This window comes from Triplophysa dalaica, chromosome 12 (assembly GCF_015846415.1).
Source record: "Triplophysa dalaica isolate WHDGS20190420 chromosome 12, ASM1584641v1, whole genome shotgun sequence".
NCBI classification, from domain to species: Eukaryota; Metazoa; Chordata; class Actinopteri; order Cypriniformes; family Nemacheilidae; genus Triplophysa; species Triplophysa dalaica.
This window is the reverse complement of record NC_079553.1, coordinates 4,699,782-4,720,814: the sequence shown is the minus strand read 5'-3', so window position 1 is coordinate 4,720,814 and position 21,033 is coordinate 4,699,782. Positions and strand designations below refer to the sequence as shown.

General features: G+C 36.8%; 1 protein-coding gene across 2 annotated transcripts in view; it reads right to left on the bottom strand.

The window, feature by feature from the left end:
- Nucleotides 1-7,359: 7,359 nt before the first annotated feature.
- The window catches only part of mroh1 (maestro heat-like repeat family member 1), a 30,518-nt gene continuing 16,844 nt past the window's right edge, over nt 7,360-21,033 (bottom strand). The window contains exons 22-43 of one of the 2 annotated variants that reach the window (XM_056762271.1): nt 20,784-20,930; nt 19,836-19,862; nt 19,016-19,138; nt 18,265-18,344; nt 17,984-18,122; nt 17,633-17,728; nt 17,446-17,550; nt 16,216-16,351; nt 15,476-15,588; nt 15,194-15,346; nt 14,434-14,588; nt 14,183-14,348; nt 13,469-13,674; nt 11,975-12,112; nt 11,423-11,537; nt 10,461-10,607; nt 9,880-10,068; nt 9,588-9,737; nt 9,137-9,271; nt 8,852-8,954; nt 7,895-7,960; nt 7,360-7,645 (exon numbers count right to left, since the gene is read on the bottom strand). In XM_056762271.1, coding sequence (XP_056618249.1) covers nt 7,569-7,645; nt 7,895-7,960; nt 8,852-8,954; nt 9,137-9,271; nt 9,588-9,737; nt 9,880-10,068; nt 10,461-10,607; nt 11,423-11,537; nt 11,975-12,112; nt 13,469-13,674; nt 14,183-14,348; nt 14,434-14,588; nt 15,194-15,346; nt 15,476-15,588; nt 16,216-16,351; nt 17,446-17,550; nt 17,633-17,728; nt 17,984-18,122; nt 18,265-18,344; nt 19,016-19,138; nt 19,836-19,862; nt 20,784-20,930 — 2,766 coding nt within the window. In that variant the 3' untranslated portion in view covers nt 7,360-7,568. The remainder of the gene's footprint in view (nt 7,646-7,894; nt 7,961-8,851; nt 8,955-9,136; nt 9,272-9,587; nt 9,738-9,879; nt 10,069-10,460; nt 10,608-11,422; nt 11,538-11,974; nt 12,113-13,468; nt 13,675-14,182; nt 14,349-14,433; nt 14,589-15,193; nt 15,347-15,475; nt 15,589-16,215; nt 16,352-17,445; nt 17,551-17,632; nt 17,729-17,983; nt 18,123-18,264; nt 18,345-19,015; nt 19,139-19,835; nt 19,863-20,783; nt 20,931-21,033) is intronic. The other variant, XM_056762272.1, reaches the window with a different exon arrangement.

Here is a 21,033-nt window from a genome sequence, read left to right as displayed (position 1 = left end):
CTGTCCTTTTCTTACTCTTTATTACTCTCACACTTCTCTGTCTTGTTCGGTCTTCGGACTAACAAGGAACCAAATGTGTATGTGGGATCGTTTGCGAGACACAGCATCACTCAGCCGTCGCCCCAACAACCTAACGAGGATACATTAGACCATTTCTAACATCCTTACATTGACAAGACCCTACAAAGTCACTCAGAAAGGTATTCAGTTTGAATGAATGTTGGGATTTGAAAGAATGTGTGATATTGTGCTGTTTATATTGTTGGGTAAGTAATTATACTATATGCAAATGCCGTCTGTGTTGTTTAGGTGGTGGGCAAAGGGGGCTGAAGCCCTGAAAGTTTTCAGTAAAGCCCCTAATGTTTTATTACCATGCTGAGCACGAATCACTTAAGGGCCGTCTACATTTTGCGTCTTTTGCACGTCTACCCATGGGTAAATGTTAATTGGCCTTTTTGTTCTTTAACTGAAATAAAAAACATATTTGAAAATGGCTAACAGGTGTTTAATAATAAAGTGTATGGTGAGGTAGTGGAGAGGTCTTTATTGTCCCAATTAGTTGTCATTTATTTAATAACTTTAATACATCCAATCATTTACACTCTTATTATTAATGTATAATGTACAACATTACTTGTTTACCTTGCAGTGTCGAAACGGAATGAAGTTTATATGAGCTCCTCGACATCAATCTAATTGAGGTGCCCAAACAAATGAAAGAAGGCGGGACTTGCTAGTGACAGAAGCTGAGGTTAAGGTCCGCTTTAACTGTGAAAGAGCCAGCGCGATGTATGTAGCTAAACTGTTTTTAATTGAATACATTCACCGTTAGTTCTCTTTTTCCCCCTGAAAATCATGAACCAAGCCTACGATACACTAGTTAACGATTTTTTAACCTTCAAACTTTTCTGGTATATTTAACAAACAAAGTATAGATGTTCTTCCAGATTTTTTTTTCAATAGCCACATGTCTAACAGGTCTCAAGACAGAAAGCATTCAGACAGCAGTCTGATTCAAACTATATGCTTTTCTTCCTATAATTTACACATTCATAAATATTTTATTTTATTTTACTAAATATTTTATATTACTAAATACTGTCTATTTTATTATTACCGATATGGCCAATAATTTATCGTGCATCCCCAGTTTAATGTCTGATAACGGTTTTATCATAGAAATATTGAGGCCGATCACATGTTGCGTGCAAAACACGTGCAAAACGCTGGCTGCGTCACTTTTTCCCTTTCTTTTTTGGTTAGAGACAGGGGAAAGGGACCGGCAAAAGACACTTGAGATGGGAATCAAGCTCGGGTCAGGCCGCAAGTATACTAGCACTATATGATGGCGCACTAGCCACAGAGCTATTGGCTCCGATGTCATTTCCCTTTCTGGCGATTGAGAGTTTGTGCCCACTTGGGGTCTGCCGTTACTATTCGAGCGTGATTGACACGCATGTTCATTTAAATAACAAACCTGAGTAAACGACGGATGTCCAGTAATGGAGGTGGCCCGTTAAAAGTTTTCGCATATGGGCCTGGACCTGACTTGCAACGCCACTGTATTCCAACACAAATGTGTAGGTCTCTGGGATATCCACTCACCTTAGAACTGCCACGATGCAAACATACAGTATGGTAAAATCACAAAAACAGTCCTAATATCTGTGCAATAAGCCAGATTTTATAAGGATCCTTGTTAAGATTTAAGGAGGCTTGTTTAAACTAAATAGAAGAACGGCAACCTTATAGGCATAGTTCACTCAAAAATTGAAATTCTGTCATGATTTATTTACCCTCCTTTCATTTAAAACGTGTATATGACTCTTTCTTCTGTGAAACACACAAAAGAAGATATTTTGAGAAATGGTTTTGTGTCCATGCAGTCGAAGTCAATGTGGTCCAATGTTGTTTGGAGACCAACATTCTTCAAAATCTTTTATTTTGTGTTCTGCAGATAAGTCATAATGGTTAGGCATGACATGAGGGTGAATAAATGATGAAAACAACATTTTGGGGGTAAACTATTTGTGCACATAGTCTCTCCGACCTCAGCTAGTATGGAAATCCTTGCTAATCTCTGTCTGGATTGCTACTTGATTCAGCATGCCCACCCCGAAGAAAGTCAAACTGATCTGTGTGATCCCGGGTCAAAGTTAAAAAAAACAGTTATAACATAGTGACATCACAGCCGCATACAGTTATCACCTCTAATCTCCAAACCGGCTTTCCTTAGACACACATTTCTGAACCTTTATGAGTCATTTTCACATGTCTGAAGCACAGACATCAGAAGATCTTGACATCATTAGCATTAATATTATACAACGCCGCGGAACTGTGATGAGTTTAACCATCTGAGAGTTGAATTCATTAATTGACAGTTATTAACACGCAAAGGTAGCTCGTCCTCTAACAAAACGACACTTTAAATTGATTCTGAGCGGATCAACCAGACATTTAATTTGGAGAGGCAGAGTAATTCTCTGAACGTCCTCTTGACAAAATAATTCTCCTCTCTCCCTGAAGGACGTTTGTCCTCTTCAACCACCGAAAACAATTTAAGAGTCCTTTTGATAAAATGGATCAAACCTTGTTTAATTAGTTTAAAGAACTGGGTGATTTCTAGTTAATTATGACTCTATTAACAGTGCCTGAGCCTTATTAAAAACAAGACATTGTTAACTAAATAATGTCCAATATTAAAATACAAAACTGCTTCGAATAAATCAAACACTGCTTTCCAGGGGTTATCGCTTTAACAAAATAATAAGCATTGTGCATTATTATTATTATTATAGATTTTTTTGGTCGGCAAAGTTCCAGGGAAAGTGAATAACTAACGCAGCACCACATAATGAAAACGTTCCACAAGGCCACAATCTATTTTGCCAGGCCCACTGTCGGCGTACTGAAATATAATACCCTCAGAACTCTCGACAGATTTTCTCCCGTTGCATCACAGGGTATGAATTGATGGGCACTATCACATGTGAGCCAAGCAATCGAGTCGGAGATTAGATCCATATGTTCTCCGAGAGCCAGGTCAACTGCAGATACGCGCTCTCTGTCTCTCTCTTCTGCGCAGACACAGGGGAATGAATGAGTGTAATTTCAGAGAAAGGGTGAGGGATAGAGAGAGAGAGAGAGAAGGATGGATCGTGCGGGCGATAGAAACTTTCCTATCCGTAATGTACATCATTACGCTGCAGAATCCGAGCGTCTGTATGGAACAACAAATCTAGGTTCTGTAAAATAATACAGACAGAAATAACTTTTGGGAAACTGTTATGAAAACGGAGTCAATAAATCGATAAAGTAAATAAACAGCGTGTACCTTTGCTTTCTTGCTCTGTGGGTAGAAAGAAATTTCTTATGAGTAAGAAAGTGTATTATTTATAAGACCAGAATAATACGCGCTCGAGAGCTCGGAGCCATATATAAATGATATTATTTAATATAACATACATCAATGGCCTAAAGCGAAGTTCCGCAGGTGAAGCCCAGAAATACAGGACAGCGTGAGCTGATTATATCAGAGGAACATCAGAACTTGGCTGTTCGCGCAGATTTAAATGAAGCCTCGAGGAGTTTTTTGATGTTTCAGCTTGTTTTTAATGCAGAAGGCCCTGTCATAAAACTTGCTATCATGATGAAAAGAACTGAACCAACTTCAGACGGGAGTTATTCGCTACCTCATGCTCCTAAACCAGAATATTTGTCAGCTTGGCAGGGACTTTCGAGCACATTCAGAGCGATGGACCGGTGTCCACCTCTCCATCACACACACACACACACACACACTAAGGCCAGTTTTCCGCCCGTTTTTACATTTGAGAGATGTGCGCAATGAAAACGTTATCAACCTGCAAACAAATGAAGTGTAATCTCGCAGCTCAGACAGCAGAGGAGCCGGAGAGAGTCGATAGACGTGAGCTGAAAGGCAAGATCAGTTTGATTAGGGAGAAGGACGGCCAAAGCATCCAACAGAGAAAATTACCCTCAGGTACACACACACACACCGTACCCACGGTCTAATGTAGTCCCACCTCTAATCTTTCAAACGCCTTCATTAAGGATTAAAAAGCCTCTCTATTTGCTGGCAAATTTAATGTGATTTTGAAAATCAGCATCCAATCAAGGTAGCTCTGGCCTTTTGGTCCAGCAGAACTATTGCTGGATGAGCAATCTCGTTCACTTTAGTCCGGTCATTTATGATGTTAGGCAGCTTCTAATGCTTGAGCATCAGTGTCAAGGGGGTTCTTTAACATACGGTATGGCGCTCTCTTGTGGCTAGCTCGAAAACAGCAATACAAAGCAACAGAAAAATAAAGTTGAGGTAGCTTACCGAAGAATAGATCAAATTTATAAGTATAAAGGCATTTTCATAGTAGAATGTCTTAAGCTGTGTTTCCATATTTCTGCATTTTTTTACACAAATGTATAATTCCAAAAAGCAGAGTTGAATGATTACAAAGATATTCCTTTAAAAATCAATTCATGTTCCCCATACACCAATAGACAATAGAAAACATCATTTCTAATGGGATTTGTACGGGTTTCACTACAACGGTCTCAACTGGTAATGTGTTCGGGTATATTGGTAGAATGTTTGTTGGATGGGGACCAACAGAACATCATCAAACTGGACTAAGAACTAACCCCTACATAAAGGAATTGTGTAATGGTTTTAATGATAAAAAGCCAACGGTTCATAAGGTGTTTGCTATGGAGTGCATTAGAATTTGCATTATCTTTCTCAGTTCAAACCTGTTGAACTCAACTAACGTTTGTGTGTGAATGGCAGGTTGGAGAGATGATTCCTTCATATCTCATACCGCACACATTGCAAATGCAGTTATGTAATCGCATTTCCATGATGACCAAACGTCAAGCTGATAAATTCGAAGCATAACCACAGATTCGTCTCCTCGCTGCATATATAACACACACACACAGCTTCACATCAAATCTTCACAGCTGCATTAATGCAGTGATTGCTTTATCTTCAATGTCATTATGTAAAGAGGGTCAACAGAGATTGAAAATTACCCAAATCACCATATGACCTCATTGGCCGTTCTCTGGAAAACCAACAGCGCGTTGAGTCTTAAACAAACCCACAGGAGGAGAGATGGTATTGACATGCAAGAAGATGTTAAAAAGGGACGATTGGCTTGGATTTAATAGTGAGAGAACTATGGTGCTTATCATTCAGTCCTGACACTTACAGCGTCACTGAGGGGAACACAGGAGTAAAGGTGATAACACGGCATATTTAAAGTCAAAGGTGATATCTTATGATTGGAATGCTTCATTGGATCCTTATTAGATTATAGGACGGACGCTACAAAGTATAAACAATTGGGAAGGTTTGATGTCATAGAATTTCTGTCTTTTTTATTTTTAATACAAAAACACACAGTTTTATCACAAATAAAAGCAAGCAGACAACAAGCTGGATGTGAGAGAAACACATAGCACGATTGCACGATTTGCAATTTCTCATTATCATTAGTGTGTTCGTGGCAAAATTTCTTTTTTCCAGCATTATTTCCGATTATATCAACATGACGGTTCCATTTGTCATGTTATAATAACTTTAATGATTCAGTCGTACATATTCTCAACTCCATTATCCGAACATCAGCTCTATTGCATGATAGAAAACAAAAGCAAACAACAGACATTAAAAGATCAACAAATCAACAAACCAATGGGAAGATGTAAATGTAACAGCATGCTCGACAGCAGACCTGTGAAACCTGCTGTGGCAGCTTGATGCTCAGAAATTCATCCAAGATGGAAAAACAATCTATCAGTCACTCCGACTGTTCGCCAGAAATGAATTCCAATGTCGTTACAGCTCAGGGTTTCTGAATGAACGGAATAACCACCTCTAATTGCTAAACTCTGGATAAAGCATTTCCATTACATAAAAGGTCTATGTCTATAGTAAGTGCTTTCCAGTTGACTTGTGCTTATACATATTCAACACCCTGAGAAAAAAATTTTTTTTGAGTGTTTCTCTATCTCTACAACCAGAACTTCTTCCTTATTGTGCCAAAAAAAATTCACAATGTTGCACAAAACAGACCATTTATACATATATATATATATATATATATATATATATATATATATATATATATAATACTACATATTTACATTTAATATTCTTTTATCCCACACTGTTGTAGATACTGATTAGAACAAAATGGAACAAGGTTGGCCATAATGGGGTTGAAAATCACACCGATACACAAACAATTTAACTATAAACTCAATAAAGGATATTTAAACGGCTGTAGTGGACAATAAATTGTACCATTTAATGTACAACAAATGAATTTGTTACTTATGCTTTCAGTACAAATAGCAAGTACATGTCTGTTTAAGAAAAAACAAGAAAAATACCTGTAAGAAAAATCAATCAATTCAAAGAGAGAATAACACAATTGGGAAAGATTGTACAGGGGGAAAAAAGCAAGTAAATTATGTTTCTTATGGAACAGAAAGACTGTCTGTGATAGTCTGTACCAGTGATCAGTACTGTTGTTGTATCGTTTATCGTTTTTTTTGGCACTATTTGATTTATAATCTTCATCTATACCATTAGGAAGCACGCTTTTATTCACTGTCAGCTGTAGTGCATGAAATATAATTGAATATTGCATCAGCAAAGAGCACAACTGCTTTCATAAATCTCATTTTTGATCTTAGACAACAGGGACAAGACAAGGTTTCAGTTGCAGTAAGTTACTTAGGGCTTATGCTAATACACTTCCCTATTAGGCTGATTTATTGCTTAAAGTTTATGATGGTCAATATGACTCAACTGCCTCCTCAAAGCATCTTTATAGGATTAAAATCTTAACCTTCAAGATCCTAACAGTGTCGATTTGGTTTAAAGTATATTGATTCATACCACACATTTTAAATGAATTAAAGTGTTAATGTGCACGCTACATGAATAGCAAAGCAAGCTTTTAATATCAGAAATATCAAGTATTTACTGTATGTACCAGACTATTCTGTAAATCTCATTTTTATTTAAAGCGCTGCCAGGTTTGTACTTCATAGACATGAGGTCACTGCAAAACTACTCCCAAGTGTGCTTGTTTCAAAACGATTGGCTTAATAACTGTATTATGATTCTATAACCAATATTAAGATTAATTTAACACATTTTACCATGTTCAAATCAAGATTTTCCCACCAAAATCAATGCAGAAAAATAATAAAAGATTTCTACTTTTATCAGACATATTTATTTTGCTATGTAGTGTCCTACAACGCATTTAAACCCAGCGGTGGTCAAATAAACCACGGTACAAACCACACACCACATATCTGACATTACTTAAAAGTGCTTTAAGTTTAATATGTGTATTCTACTGTCTTCTCTTTTCTTACAGAATTCTTACAGAACTAATGCACAGTCTTTGGTCGACAATAAAAACCGTTAAAGGTTTATTATAGAACAATAACTCAAGTGTATCTCCATAGTCAAATGCTACAACATTAAAATTCATAGACTAATCTGGTGATTGTAGAACGAAATGACATCAGTGGAAATGACCCATGGCCTCAGCGGCTTTAACTCGTACCAGGGGGTCTGGATCCTGCAGTAACATTACAAGACCTGAGAAAGAGACACAGAGATGAAAGAGGGAGAAAGAGTTTAGTTTGTCTATTAATCAAATAAAACTGACTGCAAACAAGAGCATCTTGTGATAAAAGAAAAAATACAGACCACCAATACATCTCACCAGACAAAATCTCTATTATAATGTTAGAACAAATCTACTTTAAAACAGCAAATTTTGGACAATAACAAAGATGTTTTTTCCCCTGTGAGATATCACTAGGCTGCAGATTTCACTGTACCCACCCTTAGTGACTGATCCCATATTCATGTGAGAGAAGTGCTCCTCCGGTAGGTTCCCAAGCAAAAACCCTACAAATAAAAAAAAACGCTGTTAAAAGATGCTACAGGTTGAATTGAAAATAAAAGGATTTTTGGCATGCATTCTAAAATAACTCATCTAAAAATAATTAAACAATCAATTTTCTTATTATTCATTAGGGCTGTCAAATCGATTTTATATGTGATTAATCAATTCCAAAAGAAATGTTTGTGTTTATGTGTATTTTATATGTATATATAAATACACAAACATACATGTATGTATGAGACCCTGGACCACAAAACCAGTCTTGAGTAGCACGGGAATGATTTTAGTAAAAGCCAAAAACTCATTGCATGGGTCAAAATGATGGGTTGCTCCTGCTTTTTTGTTCTTTTATGCCCAAAATCATTAAGATATTAAGTAAAAATCCTGTTCCATAATGTGATGTAAATTTCCAACCGTAAATATAGAAAAACTTTATCTTTGTGAGTATTAGGCTATGGTTAGGACTTCATTTGGAAAACTTAAAAGGCGATTTTTTTAATATTTAGATTTTTTTGCACCCTCGGATTCCAGATTTTCAAAATATGTATTTCTCGCCTAAATCCTAACAAAAATACATCAATGGAAAGCTTTTCGATTCCAATTTCAGATGATGTAAAACCTCAATTTCGAAAAATTGCCTCTTAGGACTGGTTTTGTTGTCCAGTGTCACATATTTAAGAAATATTTGTAATTTATATTTACACAAGTCATTTTATTTGATATATATTCATGAAAATCTTTGTTATATATACACATATTTATGTATATTTATATATATTCATAGAAATATGCAAACATTTATTTTGTGATCGATTATTTGTGTTTAATCGAGTCCGATTATTAATATAAAAACAAAAAATTACAATAACATCAAACTAAGAAAACATGGTTACCGATGAACATGGCAGCACTTGCTCTGATCTCTGACCAGTTACTCTTGAAAAACTGAATCACTGTGATGTGGTAGAAGTTCAGCATGCTCGGAAAATCCTGGATCTTTAGGAAAACAAATAGTATACTTTTTTAATTCCATCTAAAGGCAGTAAAAAGAAAACAGTATATGTATAAAATAAAATCTCTAATAATAATGGTATATAAATAACTCATAAGCATGCAGAGTTGTCCTGAATGATAAGGCACTGTGCAGTTATTATAATAAAGCTTTGACTCTTGCGTACCAGGTATTTGGTAAGGTCATTGATGAACTCTCCGTAATGCAGACCCTTGTCCTCATGGAGATGATTCAGGAACATGGTGGAGATCTGTTCTGAACCCACGACCGGAGCGCACACGCGCATGGCATACTTACAGGCCTAAGGGAACAGAGGGACGCACAAACGCACATGCAAATACAAGCACACTTTATTTTTTCTTATTTCAGCAGTAAATATTCTCATATTGCACAAGATTAGATAGGAATGTAATGGGAACACAATAAGAAAATGAGAAGATTATTAAAAACAAACAAAACAAGAGATCTGTAACAATGATATGCTTTTTGCATCACTTTTGCAACTATCTTTAGCAGCGGTTCATTGTCTTTTTATCTTTACAGCCAGGGTTCAAATGAATATGGGAGTAAGTAACACACAAGCAATCTCTGTAGGAGCGTGTGGAATAAACACTAACCTTCACCACATGAGGGTTCGGATCACTGAGATGCAACAGCAGGCTGACCAGAACATTGTGGATCTGGTCCTTAAAGACAGGCTCACCCATGCCGAATTTCGACAGGTTCCCCAGGAGCACAATGGAAGCACATCGGATCTCATCGTTCTCCTGACAGTACACAGATAAGCACACATAAGTCACATGACAAAACCGCAACGACAATATTAGAAAAAAAGTGTCATCAGTAACCAAACTGAGATCACAATAGCGTAACTACAACATCTTCGTAATTCAGCGTCTCCACACTCACATTCTCCAAAAACGGTTTGATTTTCATGAAGATGTAAACCACAAGCAAGTGGACATTTTTCGGGTCCAGGTAAAGCAGTATCTTGGACATGCCCGACATGGCCTCCAGTGTGATTTGTTTTCCTGGATCGTCATTCTCCTCCATACCTGAACTCATGGCTGCTAAAAGCTCCTTGGCATATTTATTCACCTGACCGAGAATAAACAAAAGCAGAGAGATCACTGCATAACAACGTGTAATTACATAAAGGACTGCTTTTGTAAGTAATGACGTACATCTTCATTCGCTTGTAGAGAGGAGGCATCGAAATATGGAGAACAGAATAATAACCGAGCAGAATAAGCAAATTAGAAAGTCTTTGAGTTCCTCCTTTAGGCAAACAACATTGGCTAACTTTTAAGCAGCAGTTGCTGGGTAACATCTGAGAATGGATGTCAGGGGGGAATGATTCAGTGCATCAGAAAACTTGTTGCACATGGGACGTAATAAATAAACCAGAAAACTAAGAAGCAAAGAATAAACATTTTTTTCTTTATAGAGAAATGTTTGATTTTGATAAAGTCAAGCGAGAATGTCTGTACCTTCTCGGGTGAACCCACGGCGATGTTCCCCAGGCCTCGGACCGCCAGCATACGGACAGTACTGCACGGGTCGGTTATTCTCTCCATCATGTTGTTCATTAACATGTCCAAAATCATCAGTTCCGTTGCAACGTGGTGATTCAACAGCTGAGAGAAATCAACATTAAGAGAACTCATATGTGACCCTGGATCACAAAACCAGTCTTAAGTAGCACGGGAACATTTTGTCTTTAGTCAAAGACAAAAATACATTTTATGGGTCAAAATTATCGTTTTTTTTTGTGTTTTTCTTTTAGGATATTTAGTAAAAATGATGTTCCATGGAGATATTTTGTCAATTTTCAACCTTAAATATATAAAAACTTTATTTTTGTGAGTGGATGGCCTGCCACAGTGCCCCCGGTTAACAACTTCAAAGGCAATTTTCTCAATATTTTGATTTTTTGAACTCTCAAATTCCTGAGTTTTTAACGGTCGTATCTTAGCCAGATATTGTCCTATTCTAACAACTCATACATCAATAGAAATCTTATTTATTCAGTAAAAATATTAAATTCGAAAAATTGACCCATAAGACTGGTTTTGCTGTCCAGGGTCACATATTGCTTTTCTGTATATTGCATTAAATGTTGCCATCTTACAAAAATTGTTTGTAATTGTTGCTCGCTCCTTTTTGCATAAAAAAACATTTTGACAAAATAAAACTGGGAAATGAGAACATGTAAAAAAATGGATCATCCGTCCAAAGGCATGAATTTCGTTGTCAGCTCAACAATCCACACCCAGTTACACAAATGTGAATGTTTCAGACCATAACTTTTCACATCTTCTGCCATCCACTACACTAGCTAACATGAACACCTAAAGTCCATGTTAAAAATAAAGCAAAAAAAGAAAATCGAAAGAAACGAAGAAAGAGGACTACCGGCTGTGACAACGCTTGTGTAAGACTTGTGTCGTACCTCAGAGAAGAAAGCTGTGACTGTTATCCTCTGGCACTCATAGATATTATTGAGAGAAGGACAGAGACTCTCCACAATGGCAGGAAGTCGTGGACCAGCATGCTTTGCCATTGCTCTGATACAAAGAACAAACAAGAACCATCAAAACACGCACTTTATGTAGCATTGAGAAGGAGCGATTTTAATTGTGGTTTAATTTTCCATTTCTTTTATAGCTTGATGTTGGTTTATTTCATTGTATTGTTTAAAATATTTTTCATAAGGTCATTCATTCCTGCATATGTTTCATTGCTTCACACCGAGTGGAAAGTTTTCATACATTTTCAAAACTATTGGTGGAATAAATGGAGAACCCCCTTAGTTAAGTATCACCTCTCCTTTCAACATATTGTAATTACACACTTCATGTCTCTTCAAGGACAATTCTACTGTCAAACCCATCTCCTGTCACAAGGAACACTTTTCTCCGTCTCCCATCATAGCAGTGAATACTAACATAATGAAAGATGTTTGGTTTGTCTGAGTGGAGTTATGTTAGGACGGGTGGTGTACCTGGCGAGCAGCGTGACACCTGTCGTGTGCTGCTGTGGGTCCTTCATTTTGACCCAGGCTCCCTCCTGATCTAATGGTTTCATGACAGCGTCCAGCTGAGCACGAGCCAACAGGATCCGCAGGGCCTCTACCGCCACTCTGAACGCCACGGAGAAGAAAACACAGATGTCTTATTAGCTCCGTTCCAAAACCAGAGCTGTCTGCCTGTCTACATGTGCAGTTCTCTACTAATTCAGCATCCTCACCAAAATAGATGGATTTGAAACACTCTTTGTGGGCAGCAGATCTGTTATCAGAGTGCCAAGAGAACGATTAATGGCGAAATGTCATCGAAAGTGTCAAAAACGTAAAAACCTAAGAATTCACCACAGTGAATATTTCAGTATTGTTATCAATCATCTATCGGTGTTTCTCAACAAGGACGACTTTAGGATGACTTTGAATTTGTTTTAAAATGACTGAAAATACAACATAGACTCCACTCGTGTGACCTTGCAACGCACAGACAGCAGAAAACTGTAATCTAAAAAGTGTCTGGCCAATTATTTCAAATGTATTCTAGCAGACCTCATGCATTATTTACAGCTACTACCGTATTCAACATGAACAGACAACACTGTTTTGTTAAATGTTTAGAAAAAATGTGCTCTCATTAAGAAAAAATGCCCTGAAAATGATTTCCAGTTGGTAAATATTGACTCAGAGGTTATATAAAAAAAATGATGCTTGAAAATGCTATTTGTCAATGTGTTCGTCTGATTTCAGCTTCCAATCTTTTGTCTTCGCTTCACAAATAATTTATACAAGATTACTCTTTTGAAGTCCCCTGTATTGAAAATCAAGTAGAAAATGTGCCTTGTCATAATTAAATAAAATTTGCTATTCAAATTTATTTATATAGCGCTTTTTTCACAATGTGCATTGGTCAAAATCAGCTTCACAGGAGCAAATAAGAAAAACAGAAAAACACAGAAAGGTAAAACACAGCACAGTGCATGGTGTTCATAGACCAAGCAAGATCATTCTAATAAATAATATCAAATCTCCCGGTGAGCAAAAAGCTCTGTAACCAATCACGTGAACAGATTTAAACCATAGATATTTCAGGGGATAGCGCAAAGACTCGGCACTGAAAAGATCGCTGCTGTTCCAGCTCTGCTTCTGCAACACGAGCACACGCTGCTCACACGTCGAATGAGGCATCTATGTACCTATGATCAATGGTCCGAGCTCACGAGATTGAATGGAGGCGGGACTAATTTGCATATTCATGAATCTGTGTATACTAAATGAAGCAAGGGGATTTAGAGTTACATTCAAGCAACTTTAAGGCATAAAGAAATAATGATCACACAATTTTTCTTACATGTGCTATTTTAATGTGTAAAGATGAGTTTTAAGTCCTAAAATGATGGAATGCAGTGGAACCTTAGCAAAGATAATGTTACAAAATTGCAATTTGAATCAGTGTGATGACATCACGTTGGCACTCACCCGCAAACATCAAAGTTAGCCATTTGGTTTTTGCTGGTGGTTTTGCGGTCGGAGATGATGCTGTTGCTGTTGAGGTCTTTGGGCAGCTGAACGCCCACGCTGGATGCCAGACGAACAAGCAGAGCGCTGAAGAGCTTCGGAAAGAAAGCGGCCACTGCGTCTGCCGACTGACCATTCAGCATCATCTCACGGAGAGCACATGTCATCTGTTATCAGAATACACACGCATAAAAAATACAGAATCGCTAACTACAATACAAAAATTCTTACAGTGTGATTGAATGTCCCGATTTCTAAAAACGGTGTGGTAACTCATTCTTTTTTAACTGGCATTTTTATTTGTCATTGGATCCTGGTGGACTTTGGCACGGTGGTTTGCTTTTGCATGACACAATGAAGCATCCGCGGTGATAAATCACATCTCCAACATGCTAATGAGCTTTTGTTCTTACCAGCTGTGACTCTCAACAGTGTCAAGATATCGTGGCAAACACATGCTTTCTATTTTTGGTGCATCGTGACAGGGAGTCTTGCCTTTAGTGAAATCTCATTGGTCCTGAATAATAAACACGTCGCTGTTTAACATAAACATCAGTTGTGTCCTAATTCCTTTTTTGGTTTTTACAGCACAATGATGCTATTCTCTAAATGTATTAAAACAAGATAGAAAGCATTTTATTGAACCACAGCTAATACAAACGTATTCAGACTCACAGCCAGCGGGTGACTTGTGGCAACTTTGGTCAAGCCGGGCCTTAGCATGGACTCCTTCTTGTCCACATAGGGTACCATAATGTTCAGCTTCTCAACAATTATCTCCATGATTTGCAGGGCCAAAGTGCTGTCTGCTCCAAGAGCCACCCACATCTCACAACACCAACTGGACAGACACACACATGAATATAAATAAAAAACATGCCGAAATGAAGTGCAAGAGAATCCATGAGCGGCGGGCACATAATCACCTGTCGTAAGGCAGTGGGTAGGCGACAAGCGTGTTTACAAGAGTTTGCAGATGCTGTGTGGCGAGGATGAGGATAGACTGACCGACGGCCACCTTCACCTGCTCCTCAGTGATCACCTGAAGCCGGTTGTGTAACACTTCTAACATCTCTGGCACCTGACAAAAAAAGCGCAGATTTTAGAAAAAATTGAAAATTATGTATTTTGCAGATGCTTTTATTCAATCTAAAAAAGACCATAGAATCTATTAAAGGGATAGTTCACCCAAAACCTGTCATCTTTTACTCACCTTCGAGTTGTTCCAAATATGTAAACATTTATTTGTTCTGATGAACACAGAGAAAGATTTTTGGAAGAATGCTTATAACCAAACCAATCTCGACCCCCGTTGACTCCCTTAGTAGAAAAAATTACTCAGTTATTTTTTGTTGTTTTGAACACAAAAGAAACATTTGAAGAATGTAGGACAGCAAACAGTTCTGGGACACTTTTGTCTACCATTGTATTTTTTCCTACTATGGTAGTCAATGGGGGTTGAGATCTGTTTTATAAGCATTTTTCCAAATATCTTTCCTGTGTTCAGACATTTATACAGATTTGAACTTGATGGTGAATAAATAAAGACAGAATTGTATTTTTGTGTGAAGTATCCTTTAAACATCATCACCATGTTATTGGTGCATGTAGGTCTCTTCGTCTATCAACATCTGCTGATGTTGCAATTAATTTTTATTCCCCATAACATGATAAGGTCTAAAGTACCAGATCCTGCAGTCCAGCACCTCTGTTCTTCAGTAGGGTGTTGAGGATCACGCTGGAAGCTCTTGAGCAGTTGGACTGAGAATCCACCAAACCATCGAACAACATGAACAGCAGGGTGCTCAACTGCGGCTGGGGAAGACGCTTACCGATGATCTAACACATGAGATACACGAGAGACATGTAAGATCGGTACAATCAGCTATTTAATGTTTTATAATGTTTTAGTTTCTTCAAAGCGTAAGGTGCATTCAGGCCTTAGGAGAACATTACAGTATATTTTACCTTGGTCAGCTCAGAGCATGTTTTGTACAAGACTGAATGGTCAGGATTGTTTAGTTTCTCGCGGATATCTAACAAGTTCTCGACTGAATCGTCCTTGTAATCCAATGAGAAGCCTGTTGGAAGCAGAGAAAAAGAAACCGCATCTTATTATTGCGTTCATGTAGAAATGCACCGATATATTAGCCAATAATCGGTATCGGTCGAATAAAGCAATTTCAGAAAATGGTTAGCATCACTAGTTTGACTTTCAATATGATAAGTCAATATATAAATTAAAAACATTCAGAATGTTACGAAAATAATCATTTAATCTTCAGTATCGGCAGATATCGGCTATTGATATCGATGGAGAAAAAAACCTCAGTTTTAAAATCTTTAAAAAATCATGTTTTTTATTATGTTATCTTGTTTTAGTTATTTTATTGTGTTTGTTAGCTTTATTTATTAACTATTTATTTATTAATATGTATTATTTATTTAACAAACCAACTGCAGTTTGATTGATATAAATTTGAATTCTACAAAAAAAACAATTTCTTTTTAAAACAGAGACATCTCATTTTGGAAATAATCTCTTGGTTTAGTATCTCTACATCTATGCATAACAACACTGTAAATATGCAACTTTCTGTAGTATAGCCTCACAGTACAGTAATAATGTGCACTCTTTGCACTTTTCAATCTGGAATGTATAAACTTTAAGCCCACCTGGGACAGGTTGTGCTTTTACAGGACAGTACCTTCATAACGCAGTTGAATGTAGAGTAGACTATAGACACAGTCTATGGCTGCCCGCCGCACTTCAGGATTTGGGTCTGTGCACCTTGGGGCCAAACGTCCCAAAAGAGCGCCCAAATTATGGAACGTGACTAAGTTCTATTGACACAGAGGAAGAGTGAGTGTGAGAGAGATAGAAAATCAACAGTGAGAAGGAGGTCTAATAAGATTTTACCCACATACTTTTTCAAGCACACGTCTCATTACTCAATGCCTGAAGGAAACCAAAGAGGTTTTCAGGAAAAAGAAAACAAATGGTCCCACTTAAAGTTTCAGCTTGGGCGGAATCAAACTAATAGGTGTTTAAAGTAAATGTTTGTATCCACAGTTATCAAACACCCAGAGGACATTTAAGGAAGCGAGAGATTTGTCAAGGTCCTTAACAGAGCCATTCAAAGACTATTACTGGGACTATATTACTTCAGACGGCATTTTAGAAGCCCATGTGTTTTTACGCGATTTTATCAAATGTATTAGTGCGGTCAATCTATTAAAAAATTATCTGAGTAATCACATATTTTATCTGTGTTATTCAACACACATAACATAAATGTTTTTATGTGTGGGTAGGAAATATACAGAAATTGAATGAAGTACTTAAAAACTTTGCAGTCTTTAATCCTAAATTCTTAACTACATACAGAATTAAAGCTACAAAACACATTGATTTCCTTTTTTTTGGTTCTTTGACTACAACTCTTGCCTTAATAAGAGCGTGATTATATAATGTAACGCTATATGACAGGATGACAAATAAACGGATGCTGCGTTAATAGCGTTAAATATTCTGAATGCATTAAACTGAAAAAAAAGTATCGGGTTAACTTTAAAGTTTGGTTCGAAAATGAGATAACTAAATTCAAAAATCATGTTTTTTATTATGTTATCATGTTTTTATTGTGTTTTATTGTGTTAGTCAGCTGTATTTGTTTTGTTATCATTGCTTTAATCAAAACAAAACCAACTGCAGTTTGATTGAAATGAATTGGAATGCACAATAAGACATAAACCATTTATCTTGTTTTACTATACATTTACTATGTTGAAAACACATTTCCTATGATTGCCAAAACTGATGTTATGCCAGTTCTTACAGTATTTTTGTGTCTGAAACTTAACATTACAGATAAAATTTGATTCTTATTAATGAATTACTAAGTCAATGACTAAAGTGAAAAGACAAGGTTCTTTACCTTCACATTGAGATTGTCCAAGTAAAACTTGAGTAACTCTGAGGTGGTCTTTACTGCCCTCTCCCTCTCGTGGTCCTGCCCTGAGCTCAACCAGCTCTCTAAATGCTTGAAGATGTAAAAGCACTCGATGAATAGATTTCAGATAAAGAGACTTTTAAGACCAGTAACATCGAAGTTTCTTCTTTACCTTGAACAAGGACTGAAGACCATCGGGACTCATATCTCTACGTAATACATTTCTCAGCAATTCATGAAGAGCGTTAAAGGTGTCTGTATACAAGACCTGAGAGAAACAGAATATCTCACAACGTAAATGTTTGAGATCTTAGATATGGATGAGTCTCTATAAAAAAAGTCATCACTTAAACATCACATAAGCTGAAGTGTTAAATTTGAAAATGTTCTCCTATAGCAGGTTAACTGAAAAAAAATCCAACAAAGTTACTAGTGTGGCACAGAAATGAAATGACACTCCATCTTAAAAGCAACTACTGTATAACAAAGACACCTGCATGGATGTGAACACGTTTTTACTGACCACTTTCTGTTGTGGATCAAGGGCTTCTTCATCTTTAGCTTTATCTGGTGTGTCTGCAGTAGGAAGCCCATAAACACCGTTCAAACACGTTTTCAACAAGTCAAAGTTTTCATTTTCTGTTAAAGGAGGGTCTAAATTTCTGATGGTTTAGGTTAAGTGTATTCAAAAGACTTTTCTGTTGAATCACTTCACTAAATAACAAACCTGATATATTTTCATTCGTGTTTTTGTGAAATGTATTTCCATTAATGAGTAATGAGATAAAATAACAGATAGGATACATGAGGTTGGCACATGTGGTCAAAACTAGATGGCGAACAGGAGTCCGTATGACATCTGCCGGTTCGGCTTTGATGAAATCCTGCAGTAAAACAAGAGACAGAAATATAGAAGTTTATTTACTGTGTGATTCAATGCATTTCTACGTATTCACAAGTCTTAATGGAACAGTGTGGTCCACAAGTCTGAGATCAGCAGCGAAAACTGTTTTGCATAATGTTCATTGTAATAAAAAATGAATATCTATGTTGTCCTTTTCCTTGGACTCAAATTTATTCAGGCTTCTCCAAAACCTGATGATCCATGTAATCCCAGCACGACGTGAAAAGGTTTACAGAACATCTAAAGTGCTTCAATGAAGCAAAGAAATCTGACCTTTAGTACAAATGAGTTAACATGATCAACGTCACACATTAGTTTAATTCATCAGCGACCCAGAATTGATTTCTTCTTCACATTACATCACATTTATTTGCCTTCATGTTTTTATATCCTAAACTTTGCATCACATCTTTAATCCCAGATTTGCCATCATAGATTTTAACCACGTTAAAAATACATTTACATTTGCATCACAAAAGAAAGACATGCAATTCAGCTCACATTCATTTTATTTGACTCAAGTATTATTTATTTATTTGGAAAAGACAGACATTTCACCTACTTAAAACTACTTTCTACTAAACTACAAGAAAAGAGCAGTATAAAGTATAACATGTAAAACATCAGCGACATTCTAATCAAACTTCCTACCATCATAACACCCATCAGCTCCTGTTTCCGGGAGAACTGGAAGCCCTGTTTTCGGACAGAAGAGCTTATGGCTTTGGCAATGAGTCCAACGCTGTGAATGAGACTGAGCTTCATAGTCAGATCCTATGAAGTGAAAACAGAACAAACAATTGACACACAACTAAACCATGATGCTAATGACATACACCACAAGCACATCAAATCAAACACAGCAACCCCAGTATAAGCAAGCCTACCTCTGTCAGCATTACAATCTGACCGGCATGTGCTTTCCTACCCAACATGCTTATTACAAAATCGTGTGTTAAACATCTTAACATTAACACAGTACCTTTAACATTGTGCTTTAAGAGACTATAAAATCACAACCATGTCAATGTGAATCAGTGAAAAGCAGGTTGAAGGAACCTGCGGAGGTAAATCAGAATTGATGAATCAAGCCACCTAAAATCCAGAAAAGCCAGGAAACCAAGAATATGAGAATAAGACTGTGCTGCTTTAGTAAGACAAAACTGATCAGGTTAGTGACAATCTTTGATCTTCTCAGGAGCCGGTCTTTAAAAGTGAACCAAATAAGTTCATTGTCCTACATACCTGTATAATATTAAATTGCTCTCCACATATACTCAGTTGAACACAGTACATAAACTTACTTATGATAAAATCTTATTATCACAAAGATAGATTGGTCTAAGAGTATTATATGGGATTCTGAGAAGATCAAAGGAGTAAACAATAAAGGTTCGGATTGCAAGAGAAAGAAGTGAGGTAAAGTTTAAAGGTCAGAGAAGGTCCTTATGATGGCTTCCCTTCACGGTACCTTGGTCTCTACTTTTATTCCCAGAACCTGTACAACAATAAAAGTAATGGTCCAGTTTAATTCACAAACATAAAAGGTTATCATTATAATAAACAATAATCACAAACATTAGCCTTTTTTCACACATACAGTCTGTACTGGTAAATTACATCACATGGGAACACAACCTTTTCAAAAACGCTCATAAAACGGTACTGGCAATTTTCTGATATGAGAAGTTGTAACATTACCGGTAAATTACCAGATGCTAGGTGTATTTTATGTGATAAAATATAATGTTTGAGTAGAGAGTTGGATTACTGGAACATGTACATGGTCAGAACACACTGATGTAAGACGTCTGCTGTAGGCCTAGCACAACATTTTGACCCAGAATGAAATAACTTTGAAACAGCAAAATTGTATTTTGATTTGAATACAAAATGTGAATCAGCATATGCAGAAAGTTAATGATCCTTGTCAAAAAAACTCTGACTTCTGATCCACAATGTACCAGGACATTCAGAGGACTTATTTAGCAAGGTACACATTCCAGCCACGTTTCGAATTCATCACAAACCAAAGAAATGATTAATGTATCTGAAATTATCAATTAACAATAATCGGTTAACAGAACACCTAACACGACAGAATTGCAAAGGCATAAAAATGTCAACACCCCCATCATTACCAATTAAACAATGCTATTATTGCTTTGCGTAGTGACAGATCAAAACATGTTTCCCTATTACATAAATGTAATTTATTTAAAAACAACCCCATTTGATTTCTTCCAAACCCAGCTATAACCAGAAAAGTTTTATGGCTGTAGTTTTACAACCACAAAAAGAAGCACCTCTCTGATCAAATCTCCCTGCCTGGCATAACACTGGCAAACATTTGAATAGCTTCTAACTTTTCTGATCAATGTCAAGAAAGTTATATCTGAATACAACATCAAGGGTTTACCTTTGTGTTGAAGTGCTTGGAGATGTTATGGAGAATGTCACAATCAACGCGAGTGAGGAGCTTATCTTCTGGTGCGTGTAACGCTACATATCCATAACATAAAATCAGTGTGCTTTTCATTTTCTCCACATCAACATCATTTTTATCCTGGAAAACAAGCAGAAAACGGCACATACAAACAAATTTAATATAAAACGCGATATAAAATTGGTAACTGGAGTCACAACAACTTATTTTGCTTAAATTGATT